This window comes from Mixophyes fleayi, chromosome 8 (genome assembly GCF_038048845.1).
Source record: "Mixophyes fleayi isolate aMixFle1 chromosome 8, aMixFle1.hap1, whole genome shotgun sequence".
In the NCBI taxonomy this organism is placed as follows: domain Eukaryota; kingdom Metazoa; phylum Chordata; class Amphibia; order Anura; family Limnodynastidae; genus Mixophyes; species Mixophyes fleayi.
Window position 1 is genome coordinate 59545298 of NC_134409.1, and position 18459 is coordinate 59563756.

Genomic DNA, 18459 nt, shown 5'->3' on the forward strand with positions numbered 1-18459 from the left:
TATCCGCTGCCTCCGTGCACTACAGTCTTCAACCTGCAACCCATCTGTGTTTCATCGTGACTGTTTAACTGATTCCTATCCGCTGCCTCTGTGCGCTTCAGTCTTCAGTCCTTGTCAACTCTACCGTGTTTCCTTGAGTCTGCTGCCACTATTGCTACCCGCTACTCTCCGTGATCATCTGTTCCAGTTCTACTCTGCTCCGGTGTCCCATCGTTACTGCACCTGCTGGTTGCTATTGGTTACCTCCGTGTTCCCGCAGAGACCCGCTGCTGTTACTTCTCAGCGCTACTCATCCATCTACTGTTGATCCGCTCTCCACGCCTTCCTGTGTTCCCTGCTGGTCTACCTACCTGTGCGCTGCACCTGCTAGACCCCTGCTTCACCCATCCAGGGACTTGTATCCTGCGGGCCTCCTGCCCTTCAGGTATCTCTGCACTCCTGTCTGACTGCCTTCTCCTGAACCACGGTATGCATACTTCCCATTGACTGTGCTGTGTATTGCATACCTTGCTGGACTGTGTTGGTTCTCCTCTGGAGTGTACTATCCGCTGAGTCTATTGCCATCATTGACTGTGTTATCTCATGCCGGATTGCTTCAAGAGACTTTCTATATTGGCAGTGTTGTTCAGTCATTTATACATTTATATTGTGCATATTACTGTGGATCAAAGTCAAGGTGCCCGTGTATATATTGTGTTGCAGCCTCTCCCCGTGCACCTCCTCACATATATATTCAGTAGTACCACTTGCTAGTGGCAGACCACTGACTCCTGTTTACAGTTTCACCTGTTCCAGTATCCTCTCACATAGCAGTGGTACAACTTGCTAACGCAGACCACTGACTCCCCGGATACCTCCACTTGGATTCCATTCCTTCACTCAGACAGCGGTACAACTTGCTATCCGCAGACCGCTGACTCTCATCACCTCCTCGTTTCTGTTGGACATTCCTCCTCACTATAGCAGTGGTACAACTTGCTACCGCAGACCACTGACTACCTTCACGTGTCCTTTGTCCATACAGTTCCTCGTGTATTACTACCTCCATATTGCCAGTGCTGCTAGTCATAGACTTTCCTGAGCATCTCATCATCTGCTATTTCCTGTTCCGTGATCACCCTGCTACCAGAGTACCATATTACCACCTATACTGCTCTGGTAAGCCTATCACCTGGTGATCCCTGGGTAAAGACTCCTAGTGCCCGTGACACTTGTATAGCTAGAGGGTCAAACAGTTGGGATTTTAATTTTAATCTCTATCGATTTTTGAAATAGCGATTTTCACAAAAACACATCTCTGGTGATTTTACATTAAATCTCAGGTTAATACATGGGCAAGTTTCAACTCTCCCGAGTCCTGAGGGCATCTGTGTACCTGTGAGAACATCTCACTTTACTGGTTTGCTGTAGGTGAAGATCTCTCTTGTTCTGTTTTAAAAGTTTATCAAGGTATCAGTGAGAGCTGTTTGAGATTTCAGCCTCCAAAGCACAAGATAGTAAGTCTTGCTGTTTGGAGCTAAAAACCACATGAGTTGTGTCGTGGTTATAAATTTATCCCATTGTTCTTACAGTACCTCACAAGGAAGCAACTTTTTTTTCCTTTTTTATCTAGATCTGTTTACAGCTTGGGAGAGGCTTTTTTTTTTTTTTTTAGTAGACTCAACAGGGAAAACATACAAAATGCACATAGGTAATGACCTCACTGGTCAGAATAAAATTACCTCTATTTTCATAAGGAAAAAGGCTCCCATGAAATAAAAGCCAAATGGGAAGTTAAACTCATGCTATGCTAGTGAAAAGGCTTATGAGGGTCATGTCCTTCTGTCCAGAATTTTATTTTTTTAAATAAACTTTTTGCACAATAAGAATAATAAATAATTCTTGTAAAAGTGTTGGTGGTAATGGTGACTCCAGGAAGGAAAAGGAGAGAAAAGAGAGCGTGAGAAAGAAAGAGCGAGCGAAAAAGAGAGCGAGAGAGAGAAAGAGAGAGTGCTTACAAATGTTACCATATAAAAAGTGACTCTGAAGGAAATATTCTCTTACTAGCCATCAAAACCTCTGTGTCTAGTGGATGAAATAATCGTTAATAAAGCTTGAGTGTGGTATCATTAACTGAGTGTATTCAATGAATTACAATGAATTGCTAGCCACATTAAAAAACAAAGGTCCTCATTCAAGTCTGGATGTATACCCATTTGTGTAGCATATCTTGTGTGAAATTGCACTGCGCATGTACAGAAAACAAACCTACAAAATTGCACGGAATTCATATCCGCACATTCTAACACAACCCGTTACAACTTGAGAGGCAGAATGAGGGAGGGAAGGGGCAGACTAATGTAGGCCATATACAAATGCGGCTTATTCAAATCCTGTCTTTAGGATAAGTATGCATATTTTAAGACGTATCTTTTTCACCTGCTACAGAGCAGTTACAAATGAAGGATGGTAGTGATGACCTACACACCATTACCTCTCTGATTATAATTGGATGTTTGCGATACCGTTTATTCACTATTTACGAGACTTACGAAAAGTTTGTCTTCGGTTATCATGTATGGATCTCAGTAGCTAGAACAGAAAAACTGTGCACATCTAAGATCATTTTCTGACAAGTACCATATGTTCGCATTTAAAGTTTGTTATCCATTGAGTAATTTTAAAACAAATAGTTGAATTAAAATACAAATTTCTCAAATATACGAATCATATTATTGTTTTGCTATATTCTTACCAGTTAATTGATTTTATGATTATATAAAAGTTATAACTGAGAAAATCTTTATTCTGACGTGAATTCATTGTAAATATACATGTAGCAACCATAGTGCACTTGCTTTAAAAAGTACATCCACCTGTATGTGTGCCTATGCTTATGGCAGAAGTATGCACTGGTATTTCCACCCCTATTCACATTATAACATTTCCGAATAAACATTTGGATTTTAATGTGGGTTAAAATATACAAAATTTGAATACTGTTTTTCAACAAGTAAAATATGCAAATTTTGTGTTCTGACTTGAATTAGGCACAAAGTTGTGTGTGATTCTTTAAAGTATAGGTGTACTATTTGGAGTAATGGTGTACTGTTAGAAACCTGTGTGCTGATTTTCGGGCCTGTTTCCAGAGACCCAGGGATTCCACTCACTGGGTGTGAACCCATCTGTTTGCTTTTCTCCTTAGGTGCTGAAATGGATCTAGATTTGCTTTTTATATAGGAATCTGTCTGACCATATGTCAGTGGTGTGTTTGCATGACCAGACACATCCATCCTGATGCCATGGTTTCCCTTAAAGTTTTGACATTCACTAGTTCTTTGCAGGAGCAAAAGAGTTTCTTTGTGTGAAAATAACCCTGACCTTTTAACTGACTGATTACTTGTTATTTATCAGGTTACTACTGACTAAGCTAAAATTTCCAGTCCTTAATTCTAATACTCTATCTGCTCTGTTTAGTCAGCAGCTGCCTAGTGGTTCAAGCATTGTAGACATTTTATAGCCAATTCAGAGGTTGTCACTCACCGGATCACTGGTTCCTCTGGCTCAAGATCTGGGTCTCTCTCTGCCCTGCCGGCGCCCATGTTGCGCCGCGGCTGTCCACCATTTTAGCTATGTGCCTGCGCATGTACAGACCTGAGGACTGGTAAAACTTTCTCCCTCTCCTCATTGGATGATTAATTGCCTCTCACTATTTAAGACACCCTCTGCCTTACTACCTTTGCCTGTTCTTGGAATTCATTCCTCTGAGGTAACCAAGGAGTCCAGTGCTCCTGGATTGTGTTACCTGCCTGCCGTGGAATACCTCCTGTGCGCCAGTGGTAATACCTGTCAGCCGCAGACCGCTTCACACTACCTTGTACCGTACCTGCAACCTGGACAAGTCTCTACTCGACGCCAGTGGTAATATCTGTCAGCAGCAGACCTCTTCACTCTACCTTGCATCGTACCTGCTACCTGGACAAGTCTCTACTCCACGCCAGTGGTAATACCTGTCAGCCGCAGACCGCTCCACGCTACCTTGTATCGTACCTGCTACCTGGACAAATCTCTACTCCATGCCAGTGGTAATACCTGTCAGCCGCAGACCGCTTCACGCTACCTTGTATCGTACCTACTACCTGGACAAGTGTCTACTCCACGCCAGTGGTAATACCTGTCAGCCGCAGACCGCACCATGCTACCTTGTATCATACCTGCAATCTGGACAAGTCTCTACTCCACGCCAGTGGTAAAACCGGTCAGCCGCAGACTACTCTACAACCTTGTATTGCATCTGTAGCCTGGACAAGTCTTTACTCCACGCTAGTGGTGTATCTATCCGTCACAGTTCATCCGTATACTATTTGCCCTTGAACTACCCATCTCCATCTACTACTTGTCATTACATTCAGTACCCGCTGTTACCGTACAGCTCCTACTCTCCAGAGACTTTCCTATTCTTTTAGTGTTCCTCCTTCTACCCAGCTTAGGGAGGCTCCTGATCCTATCGTGTATAGTTGTAATCCGTCAGTTTACCATTCTCTCCAGAGGGCCGCGACCTGCACAGTGAACGCCGCTAAAACCCATACTTCGTTGCGGGAGTTCCTGGAGAAGACCAGCCGCTGTGTTAGACTCCGCGACTCTGGTGAGTAGAAGTCAACTTTTGGTAAATTCTGGGTTGAGACTCCTAGTGACCGTGACAGAGGTCTGCTGTGGGGATGCTGCAGGTGCATATCATGGTATTTATATGACTGTGCTCCAGATTAGCCAGTACAACCCATTATTCACTACGTAGGTTCTACTACCTGGTGCAAATGCTATATTGTATTTTACTTAACCTGAAAAACACTGTTAGATATCAAGGAATATAAATGTTTAATTTAAGTAAAATTTAACTTTCAAAAGGGGACAGTAGTACTTTTATGTTCCCTTATCACTTTAGGAAAAAAATAAATTATGCTTACTTCCAGCAAAACACCTGTGATATTTCATGTTTCCATCATAACATACACTCTTTAAATATGCTAGATTTGGATGTTTAAATTTTGGCTTGCAGGTAAAATCTACCCCTGTGCCATGTTCATAAATTATACGAAGGGCATCAGATGATGGCAGCTGAATATTATTTTTGTTGACATCTTCTATGGAAATCTGACATGGCCCTGAAAGAAACAAAAAAAAAGATATCTCTTTATTTTCAGAGCTACATGTTAAATGTTGTATATATTCAGATAGCTTATTGCTGCACTTACGGAGACACTGCGGTGGATCAATCCACTGACCATTGTCACATTTGACATTTATATTCCCACTCAGTACATAGTTCTCGTTGCACTGAAATTCCACAGAGGAACCAGAGTCATAGTTGCCTTGCTGTTCAGTTTTAAGGTTTCCATGTTGGATGATAGGATCACTGCAACTTTCTAGAAAACAAAGGAAAGAAGATTAATTTTAGAAAAACATTAAGGATCTGTAGCAACAAACAAATATATTATATGTGACTGTCCTTGAAACATGAATATATACCAGACCTATGTATTATGCTTGTGAATAATGTCAGTTGCCAACCACTTTAAAACCAACTTAACATCTTTACAACAGTCAGCTACATTATTTTTCTATGGAATCCTCTCCTGATTAGAAACCAAATATTTCACAGATTTATCTGATTAAAAACCTGAAACTATATTATAAGTAGAGATGTTCACTGGCTCCCGTTTTCTGGTTTTGGATCTGGATTTAACTTCAAAACCGCCCTTGCATGTTTTGGTTTTAGATCCCGATTGTCTCTAAAATCCCTTTTTTTTTTTTGCTAAAATCACATATTTTTGCTTTTTTTTACCCTACATTATTATTAACCTCAATAACACTAATTTCAAGTCATTTGCAGTCAATTTTGACCACCTCACAGGTCACAATATTATTTCATTACACTTTCAAACAAAGACTGCAGATTTAGAAGACCAAGCCTGCCAGACCTATTATTTCTATTTCAGCAATGACAATTAGCAATGCAACAATGGAGCTCTCCTGAATGTCACTGGAGACTTTGAAGAACACTGCTACCCCTCCTCTTTCTTTTCTACCTATGACGCTGCCCAACTGCACTAGAGACTGCCAAGAACTGTGCTACCCCTTCTGTGTCCCTTTGTGAAATGGCGCTGGATCGCCATGGAGGTCGGTGCTTATAGAATCCAAAGCTCACAAGATCCGAGATCCGACGACATAGCAATGACGTTTTGCCTTGTTTTCAATTCCAGGGGCTCGTGAAAGTACAGAGCCGAGTAGGCTCGGTACTCGGATCTGCTAAGTTCGGGTGTGTTTGGTTCTCAGGGAACTGAGCCTGAGCATCTCTAATTATAAGTATCCAGATTTTAGACATGTGGGTCTGGTGTCATCCCTTTGTATATGACTTGACCATTGGTCCAGTTTATACTATTTCACCTCAAGCAAGTCCTAGTTAAAAATCATCACACTTCTTCAGAACCTATCAGTGCAGAATGCAAGTACATAATGTACTTGTAGTAGCCAAAGTTATGTATGAAATGGATAGGTATATCTGAATACCTGCCATAAGACCACATGTAAGTGTAAATTACCATTGTCTTAAGAAAAAATAGATAGATAAACAGACAGATAGATGGATAGATAAATTTCTGACGGTAGAACTACTGATGGAAATAATACCGACATGAAAATACATACAGGCTAAATACCGATAAGTAAATGTTCGTGTCACAGATAAAATGCTGACATTGTGATTTCAGACAGTCACAATGCAGTAAAGCAGCAATGTCAGCGGGTCTGGCGGCAGTAAACAGTGAAATAAATAAAAAATAAAAAATTCCCATCCCTCCTCAGTCATATTAGCCCTAGTGCAGTCAGCCTAGTGCTGGTCGGATGAAAATCGGGGGGACAAACAGCATGCGGTCCCCCAGGATTCTCCTTTGACCAACCCTAGGCTTAGCCAGCCAAGACTGATGGCACTATAGCAGCGGAACCCCCACCAGGGGGTCTCCCTGCCATCATACCAACCAGTCAGGGTGGTGACTTCTCTTTTTGGAAGTTACCACCCTAGTTCAGCTACCATTCTTAGGATGTCCCCATTCCAAATTCATTTTGACCAATCTGGAGCCATCAAGATCACCTGAGCTCTTTCTTTCCTGGCTTTCCCAAAATCCCAAGGCAACATGGCTATTGGAAGAAGACATATATTAGATGGAAATCTCAAGACACTGTGAGAGCATCCACCAGGATTGCCTGAAGGTCCCAGGTCCTTGAGCAAAACCTCTCTACTTTGTGATTGAAGCGTGAGGACATCTGTCCGGGTCTGCCTCTCTTTCTATGCACCATCGTGTCAAGATACTGCTTCATCTCGGCAGCTCCTGCCTCTAGGATTGGATTGGACTTTAGTGTTGTTTCTCTGAATGTATTATCAGCAGTACTTCTGATCCACCAGAGGTGCTGCTATTGTGCTTTGCTTCTCTGTCTTTTAGGAGTTAACCTTGCTGCACCAATTATCTCCTGCACCTGGGTGTTCCCTATTTATACCTGCCTATTTCTCTTTCCCGTGCTGGTCATTGTTGTTGCTGTTGCTGTCCATGTTCCATGTTGCTGTACTGTTCCCTGTTGTTCCCTGCTGTGCTCCTGGTTCACCCGTTCCCTGGAATTTCTTCATAATACCTGCTTACCTGCATCAGTTGTGTTCCTGGTATTTGCTTTCTGCATCTCCCTGCAATCCTCATTCCTACACAATCCGGTTGTACCTTCCTGCAATAAACATTGTGTGTTTCACCATATTCCGGGCTCCTTAGCTGTGATTTTTGCATTCAAGTATAACACCATCACATCAACCTCTGGTCATCCCTATCATTCTACAATGTGTTAGAAGACCACTGGATGGAGAGACCAGTCTCCTGGGAAGTCTCCTTTGGGCAGCACGGTGGCGTAGTGGTTAGCATTTCTGCCTTACAGCACTGGGGTCATGAGTTCAATTCCCGACCATGGCCTTATCTGTGAGGAGTTTGTATGTTCTCCCCGTGTTTGCGTGGGTTTAATCAGGGTGCTCCGGTTTCCTCCCACACTCCAAAAACATACTAGTAGGTTAATTGGCTGCTATCAAATTGACCCTAGTCTGTCTGTGTGTGTGTGTTAGGGAATTTAGACTGTAAGCCCCAATGGGGCAGGGACTGATGTGAGTGAGTTCTCTGTACAGTGCTGTGGAATTAGTGGCTCTATATTATAAATGGTGATGATGATGATGATGAAGAATGTATTTCTGCTTAGAAATACGCCTCCCAATTTTCAATCCTGGGATGTAGACTGCTGAAATTACCGGAACATGACGTTCCACCCAAGTCAGAATCCTGGCTGACTCCCTCATTTCTGGGGGGCTTTGTGTGCTCCCTGATGATTTATAAATGCCACAGCCATGGCATTGTCTGACTGAATACCAACTAGTCTGCCTATCAGCAGAGGCTGAGTATGAACTAAGGTATTCCTTATAGCCCTGAGCTCTAACGCATTTATTGGGAGCTCTGAGTCTTTCCTGGACAAGAGACTCTGCAGCCGCCCACAGAACAAATGTCACAGCGATCCAACCCTTATGGCTGACATTTGCTGTTACCATGGTCCAGTTCCAGATGCATAATGGATGTCCCCTGCTTAGATGATCTCCCCAAAGCCACCACAAGTGCGACAGATGAGACTGCGGTTACAGTCTGATAAGCTGGTTGGCTAAATGTAAGTTGGATCTGGTCCTCTTCCTCAGCACATTCTGAAAAATCCTGGAATGGAAACAAGCAAACTGCACAGCTTCGAAAGAGGAAACCATCTTTCTTACTAATCTCACTCACACGAGAACAGATGGTTTCCTGTAGCTCAAAACCAGTCTTACCAGTCTCTGAATGGATAACACCTTTTTCTGTAGAAGAAATGTTCTCTGAAGCTTGGTGTCGAAAAGAAGTCCCAGAAATACCATGTGCTGGGAGGGATTAAGCTGGACTTCTTATAATTTATGATCCATCTGTTAATTTTAAGTTAATTTTAAAATAATTTTTCCCCTTAAACAATAAATAATGATTGCCCCAATAATTAAATCTCAATGGTGCTTCCTCTTATGTTCTAAATGGCAAAGTAGCATACAGTTTAAGCGATCTCACAACTCACAACCACCTTTTTTATTTTGCTGGTTAGGATGGCGATTTCTGCTGTGGTTTTGCAAACTCGAGCTTACTAAATCTGGCGGATTGTATGTTCATCATTGTTAAAATGAGGATGGCGTTTTGTAAAGTGGTGGTTTTGTAAAATGTTAATTCTGGCTGTTTTAAAGGCGGTTTGGGCTTTAACAAGCCAAATCACCCTTTAGTAAATCTAATCCTTAGTGTTTGCATGTAGTTCAAATGCTATTAGCATTAAAATGTATACACTTTATTAAAATGTCAATGGTGATTCCACTTATGTTCTGGATGGCAAATTAGCTCAAACAGCCATTCTGTCCTGTCTTTTGGATGGCAGTTTTGATGGTAGTTTTAACCAAAACTCTGGCGGTTTTAATCTCAATAACACTAATTTCCAGTTATTTCCAGTCAATTTTGACCACCTCACAGGTCACAATATTATTTTCATACACTTTCGGACAAAGACTGCAACGAGCTGGCTGGATGCTAAATATGTCTAGTTCAAAGAACAGTTTAAAGAAGAGCTAAGATACCTGAGAAATCAAATGGGTGTGGCCCCAGCTCATGCTGACAAATCTTTGGAAAATGAAGACAAGGGGGTAAATGTATAAATCTGCGGGTTCTTCAACACCTGCGTGTTCAGCCTCTTCCGCGTTAAAATTTCAAGCGGCGCTGCATTGTAAAGGGAAGTTAACCCTTTACAATGCAGCGCCGCTTGAAATTTAATCGCGGAAGAGGCTGAACATGCGGGTGTTGAAGAACCCGCAGATTGATACATTTACCCCAAGGAGATTGACTTCACCCAGAGCTCTCCTATAACACAGTTGGATATGATGAACCCAGTGAAAAACAAAGTATGTGATCCCACGTACGAGAGAGAAGCAATTGAAAGGATGATTGAAGACAAACTTCAGAAGGGTAAATCTGCCAGGTGTCCAAAAATTGTCTGTGATCACTCTGACATGAGTATATCGGATCTTGTTCCAGACAATGCACTAAAAAGAGACATTGAAATTCACAGCAAAAAGCAAGGTCATCACTGAGCTTCGAATCGGTCCCAATTGCCAAAAAATTAAAATATAGCTAGGTACCTTTGACGTAAAGTGCAGATTACAGACACTTTGTGCAATACCAGCAAAGTGCAAGGTTAGAGAAATACATAAAGATGAATATTTAGACATCTATGCTTACATGACTTCTGCAATCAACATTGTTCTTTGTTAATAAAACTGTTGTCTTTATACTGTTCAAATAAATTAATCAAAATCCTCCAGAGTTCTTTGGATATTGAAAGTTGATAATAGGATCAAGTGGAGTTACGGCAGAGGTGTCAAAAATTTTGATCAATTCTTTTACAGTAGACCAGACGTCAAAATGTTGTGCTGAGTCATCTGCATCATCAATGGATGTCTTTGAGTTTTGCAAAGCACACAACAGTATACAGCACATGCAGGAACTGTTACGAGCCGCGGCTCCCCGACGGGCCGCCGCGGTTCACGTTTGGTTCTCCCAGACGCCCCAGCCGTCTTCTTAAAATCAATTCCGCCATGCGCGTCCTGGTTGCCTGGGCAACAACCGGGACGCTCTGCCTCTTCTGCCGCAGTGCCCAGCCAGGTGTCCTACAGCCGGGCGCATGCGCGCAGAAGAAATTAAACATTTTTATGTTTCAAGTGCACTTGCAGCATTTCACTTGTGCTCTTATCTGATTTGCAATTATTGGGCATAGATTTATTAGTCATGGCCTTATCTACACTGTTTGTTGTAATTGGGAGGAGTATCGCTGCACTCTGCTCCTATTGGTTCCTCTCACTACTTAAGGCAGTGAGGACAGAGCCTCACTGCCAGTTATAGCTCCCAGTGTAGCTAGGCTCCCTGTTCCTGTTCTCTGCTCCTTGATTGTTTGCTTGACCTGATCTCCCGTGTATGACCCCTGGCTTGTTTCTGGGCTCTGTAGTATTGCCTGTGACCTCTGACCTTGGCTTGTCCTGGATTCGTTGTCTGCTGCTGGCCCTCGACCCTTGCCTGGATTTCACTCTGCTGTTTGCTTCTACACCCTATTGCTGGGTTCTCCCCAGTCAGTGCACATCTCACGACCCTCTTTTTGTCTGGTGCCAAGTCTCTCCCCACCACTAGGGGCTCCTAGTCCTAGACCAGACTTTCAGAGCAGACTCCGGGTTTTGATGTACTGGCTGGAGGGGTTCTTAACAGGAACATTGCCACACAGAAGAGGCAGGAAAAAAATAAAAGTGGTGCAAAATGGAATTGGGCTCTCCCAACCACCCTTAACATTGGCACACAGCAGTAGCTGAATGGAAAAGTGGTGCAATAAGGAATTGTCCTTGGGACCTCCCACCCATCCTTATGTTGGATCTTAAAAAGGACATGCACACTATAACAAACCAAGCACTTCAGCAACAAGGCATGCCTCTTTTGTCGCTGAAGTGCTTGGTTTGTTTGGGCCCCCACAAGACAAGTTAACAATGGGCTTAAGGCACCTAAGTTAACAGTGCTGTTATGGAACTCTACTGTGGCAAGATGTTGTTGTCATCATCCTCAGCCTCATCCTCACCCTTATTAGTGTGTACATCATCCTCACACAATATTAATTCATCACCACTGGAATCCTTCACTACAGTAGACTTTGTACTTTGATGTAATTGGCTGGGAAGGCCTTCCTTGTGGAAATATTTATGAACATCCTGTTTTCCACATTTTTAGGAAGTAGCCTCCTACACCGATCACTGACAAGGTTCCCGGCTGTGCTGAAAACTCAGAGTACACACTGGAGGGTGGGCAGCATAGGTAGTGCAAAGCAAGTTGGTACATGGGTCTCCAAATTCCCTTATTTTCCTCCCAGTATGTAAAGGGACTGTCTGCTTCTATGTTGTCGTTAAAATAATCCTCAACCATCCTTTGTTAGTAGGATCAGGTGGACTTACAGCAGAGGTGTCACGGTTTTTGGTCAATTCTTTTAGACCAGACCAGATGTCAAAATGTTGTGCTGAGTCATCTGCATCCTCGCTGGGTCTCTTAGGAAAGCTAAGTTTTTTCCTAGCAGCAGTTGAGTGAAAAATTGAAGGAGGAGACGCCATCCTGTCACGTAACACTTGAGCTGTCATCTTACTCACCAGTTCAGTGCCATTGCTCACACAGAAACAGTGGAAGCAGTATTCTTGTCACTCTCCAGTGTCCAGTGTGATTGATCAATGCACTCACAGAAACAGAGGTAGCAGTGTTCTTGTCACTCTCCAGACTCCAGTGCCATTGATCAGTGCTCACACAGAAACAGTGATTGCAGTGTTATTGGCACTCTCCAGTCTCCAGTGTTATTGCAATGTGCCATGGATATGGAACATGATCAGTCAACAGAAGAGCAGGCACACCAACCACCTGCTGGCACCAAAAATGATGATTCTAGTCCTTCTACATCATCATCATCATCATCATCATTTATTTATATAGCACCAGCATATTCCGTAGTGCTTTACAATTGGGGACAAACATAGTAAACTAATAAACAAACTGGGTAAAACAGACAAAGAGGTGAGAAGGCCCTGCTCGCAAGCTCACAATCTTTTGGACAATGGGAGTTTGACACATGAGGTTAAGTCTACAATTGCAGTCGGCCCAGCCAGACTGTAAAGGTAAAAGTGACTTATAAGCTAAATGATCCTGTCACACAACAATGGTGATCAAGGGGTAGTTGTATAACAGGTGGCAATAGGGTAATGTACTCAGGTTAAGAGGGTGGTTGAGGAATATCATAAGCTTATCTGAAGAGGTGGGTTTTCAGAGAACGCTTGAAAGCTTGTAGACTAGAGGAGAGTCTTAATGTGCAAGGGAGAGAATTCCATAGAGTGGGTGCAGCCCGGAAGAAGTCCTGTAATCGGGAATGGGAGGATGTAATGAGTGTGGATGAGAGACGCAGATCTTGTGCAGAACGGAGATGCAGAGTTGGGAGATATTTTGTGACAAGAGAGGAGATGTATGTTGTTGCAGCTTTGTTGATGGCTTTGTAGGTTAGTAAGAGTATTTTATATTAGATTCGGTAGAAAACAGGCAACCAGTGTAGAGACATACAGAGTGATTCAACAGAGGAATAACAATTTGCAAGGAAAATCAATCTTGCCGCAGCATGCAAAATAGATTGTAGGGGTTTGAGTCTGTTTTTGGGAAGGCCAGTAAGGAGGGAATTGCAATAGTCAATGCGGGAGATGATAAGTGCATGAATTGAGGTTTTTCCAGTGTCTTGTGTGAGATATGTGCGAATTCTGGAAATGTTTTTTAGATGTACGTAACATGATTTAGATATAGAGTCAATGTGGGGAACAAAGGATAGGTGTGAGTCAAGATTACACCTAGGCAGCGAGCTTGTGGGGTGGGATTTATGGTCATGTTATCAACAGAGATAGAAATGTCAGGTATGCTCTTGTTGGTGGGTGGGAATATTATTAGCTCTGTTTTAGAAAGATTAAGTTTGAGTTGGCGAGAGGACATCCAAGACTAAATGGCAGAAAGACAGTCAGTTACACGGGACAACACAGATGTCGAGAGATCAGGAGAGGATAGATAAATTTGGGTATCATCCGCATAGAGATGATACTGAAATCCAAAGGAACTTATTAGATTTCCAAGAGAAGTGGTATAGATAGAGAACAGCAGAGGACCTAGCACTGAACCTTGCGGTACTCCAACTGATAAAGGAAGCAGAGAAGAGGTTGCCCCAGAGAAATTAACAGTGAAAGAGCGATTAGAAAGGTAGGGTGAGCACCAGGATAGAACAGTGTCTTGAAGCCCTAGGGATTGCAGTGTTTGTATGAGAAGAGAGTGGTAACGGTGTCAAATGCAGCCGAGAGATCCAGGAGAATTAGGAGAGAGTAATGGCATTTAGTTTTAGCAGTGATCAGATCATTAACAACCTTTGTCAACGCAGTCTCTGTGGAGTGTTGAGAACGAAAGCCAGACTGAAGTGGATCCAACAGGCTGTTTGTGGAAAGGAAGCGTGTGAGGCGAGTGTAGGCAAATCTCTCTAGAAGCTTGGAGGGGCACTGCAGCTGAGAGATGGGACGGTAATTTGAGAGAGAGTTTGGGTCAGAATCTTGTTTTTTTTAGAATAGGAGTAATCACTGCATGCTTGTAAAGTGATGGAAAGATGCCAGTAGAGAGCGAGAGATTACAGATTTTAGTTAGAGGTGAGATGAGCACAGGAGACAGGTATCTACCAATTTGTGAGGGAATAGGATTAAGAGGACAGGAGGTAGAGTAGGAGGATAAGAAGAGAGTAGAAATTTCCTCTTCATTTGTGGGGTCAAATGAAGAGAGGGTGTCAGAGGATGGTGGGAAGGAATTCAACCAGTTGCTTGTCGAGGAAGAGGATACCATTTCTAGTCATCATCATCTACTTACAGATGTAAACATCATCTACTAAAGCCCACACTCAAGGGCATAGCGGGTTTAAGTCAGGAAACTGAAATACAAAAATCAAGCTTTTACTTTGGTAAAGAAAAAATACCTCTCAAATAAAGGGAAAGATTTTTGCAGAAAAACATAAAAATGCCAAAATGCCATTCTACCCAAAATAACAACACGCAGTACGGCACCAGCTAGCTCCCTTCTCTCAGCTAGATCCCAGCACCTGCAACCTACACTGTCATTATCCTCAATCTAATCCTCACCCTCATATAATATTAATTCATCCCCGCTGGATTCCACCATTAGGAAAGTTTCTGTACTTTGATGTATTGCCAGTAAACTCAGTCCTCGTGGAATTTGAAGTTCATTTTACAGCAGAGCTTTCACAATTTTTAATCAATTCTTTTAAACCAGATGTAAAACTGTTGTGCCCACTCATCTGCATCACCACTGGGTCTATAGGGAAAGCTACATTTTTTTCTAGCAGAAGTTGCCTGTGAAACTGAAGGAGGAAACGTTGTTGTGTCATGTACCACTTGAGCTGTCAACTTGCTCACCAGGAGCTCTTTACATCTCTTGAGATCTGGGTCACTTGGAAACAAAGAGAAGACATAGCTCTTAAAACTAGAATCAAGCACAGTCGCCAACATGTAGTGATCCGATTTCCAGATTTTGATAACTCTTGGATCCTGGCGAAGCGAATAAAGTACTTGATCTACAAGTCCAACATACTTAGCATAATTGCTTTGCTTCAGCTCCTCCTTCAGTTTCTCAAACTGCTTTTCCAAAAGTCTAATTAAGGGAATCACTTGACTCAAGCTGTGTCTGAACTCACTTCACAGGTGACTACTTTGAATCGTTTCAGCACCTTGCACAACACGGAAACTGTTCTCCACTGCGCTTGAGTAAAATACATTCCCCCGTGTTTCCCAATGTCATGGCTTGTGGAGTAAGTGTGGATGGCTTTTTGCTGTTCCTCGATTCTCAGAAACATATACAGGGTGGAATTTCACCTTCTTACCACCTCTTGCTTCAGTTGGTGGCAGGGCAAATTAAATTGTTTTTGGAGCTGCTGCAATCTCCTACATGCTGTTGCCGAATGTCGGAAATGTTCAGATTTTTTATGGGCACAGACAGCATCTCCTGCACGTCCCTGTCATTTTTCGAAAACCTCTGCACCACTAAGTTTATTGAATGAAGCAAACAGGGGATGTGATGGAATTCACCCAGCTGTAATGCTCTCACAATATTGGTGGCATTGTCAGAAATGACATATCCTGAGGAGAGTCCAAGCGGGATAAGCCTTGTTGCAATGACATCCCTTAGTTTTTGTAACAGATTGTCAGCTCTATGCCTCTTAGTGAAGCCGGTGATACACAGAGTAGCTCTGATGTAACTGGGTGCATGCTGCTGCTGTTCCTGCTTCTGAAGGCAAGTCACAAACCCCGTGGGCTGTCACAGTCATATAATCTTTAGTTTGCCCAGATCCGCTCGTCAACATATCTGTGGCTAAGTGTACAGTGGGTAGAATGGCATTTTTTATCCTAAAAATATTTTTTTTTTGATCCTTCTGGTACAGGTGAGGAATAGATTTTCTATTAAAATAGTGTTGTGATGGAATTTGATAATGGGGAGACACAAGACCCCTATTAACTGTCTAAAACCAGCTGCATTAATATTGGATATTGTTGTAAACTACTAGTAGACATCTTCTTGGTCTGCATCTGGGATGAAGATCCACCCCCAGCAGAAGCAGCAGCGGGACTAATGCTCAAGAATCCATCTGAGGAATCTTGGACAGTGGAGTCATCTAGCCTTAGCAACTTGGATGCAGTACTAACTCTGATCGCTACTGAGGATATTGATGAGGAAGGTGTTATGGGTGTAGATTGCAGGTGCTGGGATCTAGCTGAGAGAAGGGAGGTAGCTGATGCTGGACTGATTGATGTTATTTTTTAGCATACGTTTCATATTTTGACAACAGCTTGCAATGAACTTGCTTTAAATGGTGTAACATGGATGAGGTTCCTAGATGGCTGAGGTCCCTACTTCTACTGACTGTGGATTTACAATGCCACAAATGGTTAGACAACTGTTGTCAGGATTTGGGTAAAAATAATTCCACACATAAGAGGTGGATTTTTTTGGTCTGATGCTCAGGCATGACAATGGCCTTCTTCTTATCACTTGCAAGAACTGCTTCCACTGGTGCAGGACTTACACAAACAACCCTCTTATATGAAAAGCTGTTTCGGCACTGAACACTGCCACCTCTGGGTGAGTTATATCTATGTAGAATGTCACTGGAGCTTTTTAAGAACACTGCCAGCCCTATAATTTGTCTTTTAGCACTGAACACTGCCACCTCTCCTGTTTCTGGATGAACTATATCTCTTTAGAATGTCACTGGAGAATTTGAAGAACACTGCCACCCCTCTTTTTTCTGTTTTAGCTATGATGCTGCCCAACTGCACTGGAGACTGCCAACAACCCTGCTACCCCTTCTGTGTGTCTCTATGAAATGGCACCGGATCTCCGTGGAGGGCAGTACGTATAGAATCCAAAACTCGCAAGATCCGACGACGCAACAATGAAGTTTTTGCCTCATTTTCAGTTCCAAGGGCATGCAAAAGTACAGAGCTGCTTCGGCTCGGTACTCGGATCTGCTAGGCTTGTTTTCCGAAAAAAGAACCCGAGCAGCTCTAATTTTAATACACAAACATTTTACACATATTGTTATCTTTTGAATGAATCACTGCACCAAACTTACCAGCAAACCTGATTGGTTGAGCTCAGCATATGATTCTCCTGTGATTCCTGGTGCTCACAGTAAAGAGATTGATCTTGTCAGTGGCTGAGATCAGAACTTCAACCTCTGGGTGGACTGGTCTATTACTGTACTGTAAAGCCATCAAACATTTGAACTATTACAGTTCTGAAAACTCTGCCTCAAAGAGCCAGCTATTCAGAAGCTTATATTGGTGGATTAGAAAAGAGGCAAGAAGCATTTCTTGGCTGCTAAGAGTGATTTGAAGCACTAAGTGTAAAAATAACAAGCACAGTGTAATAACACCATTTTAGCAAAGGACACTGAAGCAGACAGTACATCAACACTGGATGGAGGTGATTACTCAATCTAATCAGGATCACCTTACACTCTGCTGATAAAAATGGTTTAGGACAATACTCTGTATGTCCGAAGGAGACTGCGGTCTGCAGTGGAGTGCATTGACACACGGACAGCAGCCTTTTAAAGGGGAAACCTGAAAGGAAATGAAAGCACCAAATACAAAATGCACGCGAGCCAAGAGGGCCATATGACACAGCTAGGACAACATTTCCAAAAGACAGAATTGAACACCATGCAGAAATTTAAAGAACTCCAGAATTTCCAGAGTAAGCCTCTGCCAAGTCAGGAACAACAGCAAGCAGGATAAGATCAGACTATCCATATTTAATCATTTTGAAGAACTGTTAATACTAAGCAAGAGCTTTGCTTTATTCATTGCTTTCCATTTTATGGCTTGTATGGAGAGTTGTTGTAGGAATCTATGAACTGACTGTAATATTAAAGGTTCTTGGCAAAATGTTACTATTTTTGGTGTATGATTGATATGATTAGGTCTCTAAAGGAATATTAAAATTCTGGATATTTAGAGCTAATAACAAATTTGAACAGTTACAATAAGTCTACATATCTTTTCTGGTTCATTTAGACACAAGGTAATGTTCCTAATTCCATCACTAGACACATTGGTGTTACACAGGGTGTAGCGCTAATTTTGAATAACAATATACAATTTAAGGAGTCTGGACATCCTCTATAGCCGCTTCAATATCCAAAATAGAGATTTCTTCCTGTTAAGAGTAATGAGCAAATATCATTCTT

The 18459-nt window shown here is 42.4% G+C and overlaps 1 protein-coding gene across 3 annotated transcripts in view; it reads right to left on the reverse strand.

Annotated features, from left to right (window-relative positions):
• Positions 1-18459, reverse strand: part of LOC142099296 (coagulation factor XIII B chain-like) — a 341745-nt gene that overhangs the window by 39547 nt on the left and 283739 nt on the right. For all 3 annotated transcript variants that reach the window (XM_075182612.1, XM_075182611.1, XM_075182613.1), the window contains 2 exons: positions 5232-5402; positions 4944-5141 (listed from right to left, as the gene is read on the reverse strand). In XM_075182612.1, coding sequence (XP_075038713.1) covers positions 4944-5141; positions 5232-5402 — 369 coding nt within the window. The remainder of the gene's footprint in view (positions 1-4943; positions 5142-5231; positions 5403-18459) is intronic.